Raw genomic sequence first — 6,642 nt, 5'->3', positions numbered from 1 at the left:
ATCTTTCTCGAACACCGAATATATAGACAAGATATCTTCTGCCAGAGACACCCCCAAAATTTTCGCGTAAAAGAAATTGGCTTGTAAAGTACTTTTCAAACTTCTCTTTAATAAGAACGTGAGGCCTTAAGTTATCTACAATCCACTTTTCATAGCTTTTCATATAGGTAAGGCCCGAACGGATGTGGGACACAAGCATAGAGTCCAGACGTGTCATTTTGTTGGCATTTCATCAAACTTACTCAACCAGACAATCCATATGACCTGTTTTAGTTAACTTGAGATTTAATGACTGATCCATACTTAAATTTCGAGAGAACAGATTCATGATTGTATCACATACAATATTTCAAGAACAGCTCAATGAATGATTTCGTGGAACTCTGCAAAACCGTCGAAAGAACAGATGAAGCAACGATGAAAAGTGGAAAAATAAAAACTGAAAAAGTTTGCGACTCATATTCGTGTCTGCTTTTCTTTACGCGAATATTTATATAACTCTTGCTGTTATAATTTTCAAATTGTGGTTATCAGCCTATCAAGTTCCAAAATAAACGCTTTATGAAAGAACACAACCATAGCAATTTTTCAATGGGAGACACTAAGCTACGGACTTAATTGTTCCGTTTGCAGATCAGAACAATTTAATTTCCGATCATGTTCGACTTCAAAAGTAGTGTCAGGGCGAAGACTCTGGGCTTTTCCTTATATACCTTCTTTACACAGACCTACGTTTTTTCCTTCATATGAAACGTCTCATAACCGGTTCTGGGAGTCTAAATGTTAAAAAAGTGCATAACTTTTTTTTATTTACATTATCGGTTTCTCTTCGTCTGAACTTGTGCTCAATCTTTTTGATACCGGAGTTTTCTTTTCCAACCGTTTTCCTTTCACCCTCTTCCACTTCATTCTACGATTTTGAAACCAGACCTTAACTTGTCTTTCTGTCAAGTCCAAACTCACCGCGATCTCGTATCGTCTGAGCCTGGTTAAGTAATTATTCCTCTGAAATTCATTTTCCAGTTCTTGTATTTGATGTTTAGTGAAAGCTGTTCTTTCTTTCCTTTTCTTTCCGGTGGTTTTTCCGGCCTTTGCTGTTGAAAAGAAGACAGCACAGGAAATTTAGAATGTAATCTTCTGAAATTAACTCTTCAATTAAGTCAACACTGTTACGTCCCGGACGAAGAGAATACGCCAGAAGAATTTAAATCCTTCCATTAAGAATAACTTACTGACTACAGGGAGATCTTCCCTAACAAGCTCAGATGAACTTGGCTGAGATCTTCCAGCTAGCTATTAGAATAGCTTCAATAATGAGAGTCTTTGTAAAAGAAGAACAAAATTTGAATTTATGGTCAGGTTGTGAGCTCTGTAACAAGCATTCTAAATAGAGCAAGACTGATCTAAGTTTGTACCAAACTTCGAGCCATTTAGTCACAATGCATCCTTCACGACCTCTCTTCTTCTTTCTTTTTTTTTTATTATCTTCATCAAGACTAAAATCCTCTTCATTCTCAGTTATATCAAAGCTTTTCTCTTGAAACAAGAGCTGATAAACTACTGGAGAGAACAGGAAACTTGTAGCTCTTCTAATGTATTGGACGAAGGGCTCTTTGCAACTACGCTCTCGCTGTCAACTTTGAAAATAGTAGAATGCTAAATACTAAAAAATTTCTTTAGTTCGGGAACTCACTTTGAGTCGCAGTCCTCTTTGAGCAAAAAGAGGGTTATTAGAAGAACGAGGCAAGGAAATGGAATGATTTAAAACTGAAGGGTTCAGGAAGTGAGTAACTAAAGTACAAAGTACGCTCGATTCGTGACCTTTTCCTGAAGAATGCAACTACGCCTTGTTATCCTTACTGCCCTGAGATGTCGTTGGGCGCATTACGTAGAAAAACCCCACTTTCTCATTTAGGTGTAACTTCGTCGGCCTCACCATAGAAGCAATGGATCCCTACAAAAATTATTGGAACCGAGAAACCTAGTATTTCGACAAGTGACCAGTTTACCATAATGAGTATGTGTTTTCTTGAAAGGGGGCAAGTTCAGACTCACTAAGGTTTAACAGAAGCTCCATGAATTTCTGCTTTTCACTATGGTGATTAATGAAGCCCCTCGGTAAGAGGGAGGAAAATATTAAGGTTGTCTTTATTTCTTACCGAAGAGGCTATCGCTTAGCACTCTTTGACCTTCTGGCGCAGTTTTTGCGGAACACTTCCTTTCGGTAAGCTCGTGCAATGGTATTAGTGATATGTTTCCATTTCGGAGAATCAGGTCTAAAACCTGGGAAAATTTCATGAATTTATCCCCATTTGATTAATTAGCGTCGAGAATAAACCTCCATAATGCATTGAACTGACTTATAGGAACAAATTCTAAGTAGTTGGAGATTGCTTTTATTTCAATTTTCCTTTGGAACAAAGCGTCTGTTCTTCAGCCTCTTTGAGGTGTGCGGCTCAGTTTTGGATCTCCAATTGCTGCCGCTATCCTCACTGCCAGAATAATGCATTGAAATGTTGGCATCATGAACCATAGAAACAAGTAAAATATCTTGCCATGTGAGTTTTGCAAATGATGCTGAAGGAAAATTGTGCTAATTATAGTTTTATGAATCACTGTGGTCACGTTCACAAACTTTGGCTGTGGAGACGACATTTACAAAATTACTTGTGCGAGATCAAAAATGCTTTTATCATTTAATTCTGTTTGTGTCAGCAAAAAACGGTGTGTTGGTTGAAAATAGCCTGTAGTAAATGTAGTAATTGCTGTGTCTAGTTTCTTTCACGATTTCGAAAAGTAGAGGCAACAAGTTAAAATTGTGATTAACACAAATCGGTTTGTAAAGAGAATTCAACATTAATATAGTAACAATTCTCTCTAAAAAATTGTTTTCTGATGAATTGATAAACACTTTTGTTGAAATAAGAGGATAGCTGAGAAGAGAGAACTCTCTTACTACCTCCTTGTAAGAATTGCAGAACGAAAGCGGTCAGTGATGAATGAAAAAACATATTTCCACGATACAAACCGAGGTCTTCTTGAAACTTGTAGGACAAGTTTAACTACACCTCACTCGCGGCTTTAATGACAGAGATTTAATCGATCGAGAATACTCAAATTTGTGTCGTAAATAAAGACGTAACAGGAGCGAAGGAATCATGCACCTTCTTTCCTTCATCTGCACTCGAAACAAAATATGGTTTTAATAATGGAGGAACGTAATTCTACGAGTACAACTGTATACGCACACCAAAGTTTTTCTCTATTTGTAACTCGTTAGTCCAGATTTACGACTTGTTGGTCGCGGCCAAAGATTTCATCCGCAAAGCTTGTCAGTAGTTTAGGATTCCAAACACCGCTGTGGAGACCACAACTATGTAATCATCTTGTTTGCTATTAGCGCAAGCTTTGTGTGGGTTATTGCGGTTAAGACACGAGAATCAGAGGAAGGAGAGTTATTACACTAACCTGCCAAAGGACCCAAAACCTACTTACCAAATGCTTATCTATTTAGTACTCTTTAATCCTTTACAATCTCATCTTCAACAACTCTCCAACTAGAGCTCTAATCACCACCCTCTTCTAAATGACACCTTTGTGAACAAGATCAATCTTACTGAATTAAACTCACAACAGGGGGTTAAAAGAGGATAGTTAATTATGTAGAAATAAGGGATAATTCGGCAAAAACCAATGGCAACAGCGACAATGAGTAAGCGAAAAAGTCGAAATAAAAAAATCCACGCTCTTACGAGCTGAGTTACTCCGAAACTGATCAAAACCCAAGATACGGTGCACCTCCACATTAGCTCCTAAGTTTGGTGAATCTATTATCTCTTCAGAAATTCCGGTGCATTTTCTCCCAACCAAAGTGTTTTTTGTTACCTTAATGACGTCGTTTTAGAGCTTAACGACTAAAGGTAATTAAAATGTTAATTTTGCCGAAATTCATCCTTATCTCAAAACGCTTCTCCTTGCTATTGGGAAATGACTGACAAAAACCTCAAGTGTCTTGCTTAAAAAATAGTCAAAGGGAATATCCCAAAGACCTTGGAAGTAGATATCGATGGAGCCAAAATCTCCATTTTATCATAAATGATCTTTAGTTCAATTTATCAGTTTATAAAGTCGTGGCAATCGAGATGCACACGGGACTTGAAGATCCAGCCCCATAGCTTGGTCATATGTTGATGTTCTTTAGCACTTATCTTCAAAGATTCTTTAAACAAACTAAGTAACAACCAGTTTGAAGACAGATTCCAAGATCAATGAGTGATAGCATATACCACTGATAGTGAGCAGTTTCATTTTTACACAAGTAAGTCGAGGGAGAAGTACTTGACACTAAATGGTGGGAGAAGATTTAGAAGATACCAACCCTAAAGACATTCTTCAAATAAATTTGCTCAACTTTGTTGCATATTCCTCCTATGACAGTATTTTCTAATAATCTTTATAGACACATGAATAAAAGAATGGAATACTTTCGCACAGGATTGCATTTCTTAGATTTTCCCTGAAAAGCAAGACGTTCATTTCTACACCATATCTAGTTCAACCAAAGTTTTAATATAAACTTCACCAAGCACCAAATAGGGATCAACTCATTCTTATCTAAAAGTACATAGCACATTTCCTTTAAGTGCTGATATTTACGTTTGTGGTCAAGAGCTGAGTTACAGAGGAGATTGAATCATTTTGTTATCCAGGGATACATTGAGAAAGATATGGAGAATTCGGCTACGAACTGTTGACAGTTTTTCAGCGACGACCGAATCGAAGTGCTCGCAGTTATGATACGATTTGCAAGTTAATGAACGTACAAACACATCTGAAGTAGGTGCCACTCGACGTGATAAATACTTGAATCGCAATAATAACACTTAAGAAAGTGTGATCTTTAAAAAACATTGATGAAAGCATCATATGAACTGATTACCTTGCTCACAGCTCGGCAGTAACTGTGCAGAACCCTCCATGACTTGATGCGGGTGTTCCGGACGAGGATCCAACGTGCTTGGCTGCTGTGGAAGATGGTGCAACACTGGGGCTTCCTCTCTGGGACTCATCTCCATGTATCTTGGGTCTGCATAGTGCGTGAGCTGCGGTGGGATGTGACTATAGGAGGCTGAACTGCTGGGCTGATAGCTAGACACTGTTGGATATGCGTTATAGGAGAAACGAGAAGGGGGACCATACACACACGGAGGGTGCGACAACGGTGGCGGATTGTGTGTTTCGTGTGGCGCAACAGGGTACGGAGGCCTGTTGTAGTTGAATCCTCGTGGGTACATCATATGAAGTTGTCCCTTTGGCTATTCCTGGCCAGTTCCTCGAGCTCGCCAGACAAACACGATTTGCATCAAGCGCGTTCAGAAGCACATTTATCGCGCAGTCGCTGCTTGGGTCGAAAGTGATATCGGGCCGCTACTTTTGAATGTGTAATCGATACGAGTCATTGTCTGTCGCTGCAGTACTAATAGAAATGTAACCTACAGCATTCCTCGCAGGGAATATTTTGGAAGTGTAGCTTGCCCCACTGTAGTTCCATGGAAAAAAAGGGCTTCAGCTAGGATAAAATTTTCATTGTCTTGAAGGTGAGTTTGTGTCTTTATTTTCGTCGGCTTGTCTCGAACTCTCAAGCGACAATCAAAACAAACACCCGGTATAATCTGATAATATTTCTTTCCTTTGGCTCTCTCTTTAATGTGCCGCGAACTTTTCAGCTGTTTTACGCATTAACGGTGGTACAACTCTTCTGTTCTACTGTCGCATCACTGAATCATTCATTTACTCGGTGCTAATGCGTTTTTTATTCGTACATGTTAGTTTTATTTATCAGAGGTAAAAGAAAAACAACGGATTGACATAGTTAGATTTTGTGCGCGCGTTTAAACGTGCTATGTAGACGAACCCGGTGGACGGTTTTTATTCCACGAGTGGTTTTTCCTGAGGGGGCGTGTAAAAAAGACAGTCATACGTGGTTCAAGCCGAAGTAAGACCTCACACTGGTGTCAACAAATCCGCTGTAATGGTGTCTTTGAGATTTCATTATATAATTTAGGTTGGAGTTTTGACTTTTTCTTGAGATTCCAGTTAAAAAATTAAATAAGCTGGTCAAATGTACATAATATAGCATTTATTTTGCAATCAGAAAGTGTCCAATAATAAAGATGTTCTTTTCACACAACTTTGTAGCTCACGTCGGACCACGGTCGCGAAATTTGCGTAAAAAGTTTTCTAAGGGTACACACGTGAATTCAAAAACCTCCTTTCTTGGTAACTTGAACGTGGCGATCATCACAAATATTTGGGGGATTTTATTTTGTAGCTCTGTTTAAATTTTTGTAAGTATGTTTGACAAACTTCTGACCGCCAAGTGGCTTCTAAGTGCTGTTTCCTTTGGAAAATGGCCTCGTTGATAGTAGGTCAGACAAACAACGGATTTATTGTGTGGACAGAAACTAAATGAAGCAATGAGAGAATTACTGTAACGACACAAACTCGTGCGTTTGGCAAGCAATTCTTACATTTCAGACCACCCTTCGAAAAACCAGACTCAATTTCTGGGCGGAAAGCTCGTAAAATCTTGACAGAATTCTTATCTAATTGCTTTTCAACTTTTCCAGTTTTAATTAAAAG

At 38.6% G+C, this 6,642-nt stretch overlaps 1 protein-coding gene across 1 annotated transcript; it reads right to left on the bottom strand.

The window, feature by feature from the left end:
• Positions 1-92: 92 nt before the first annotated feature.
• Positions 93-6,510, bottom strand: LOC113681033 (homeobox protein Hox-B4). Its single transcript, XM_027198094.2, has 2 exons — positions 4,940-6,510; positions 93-1,094 (listed from the first exon to the last, which is right to left on the bottom strand). Exons 1-2 carry the CDS (start codon positions 5,295-5,297, stop codon positions 811-813), a joined length of 642 nt encoding a protein of 213 aa, XP_027053895.1. The 5' UTR covers positions 5,298-6,510; the 3' UTR covers positions 93-810.
• Between the last annotated feature and the right edge of the window lie 132 nt (positions 6,511-6,642).

This window comes from Pocillopora damicornis, chromosome 9, assembly GCF_964200805.1.
Source record: "Pocillopora damicornis chromosome 9, jaPocDami1.2, whole genome shotgun sequence".
Lineage (NCBI taxonomy): Eukaryota > Metazoa > Cnidaria > Anthozoa > Scleractinia > Pocilloporidae > Pocillopora > Pocillopora damicornis.
This window is presented reverse-complemented; position numbering and strand designations above follow the sequence as displayed.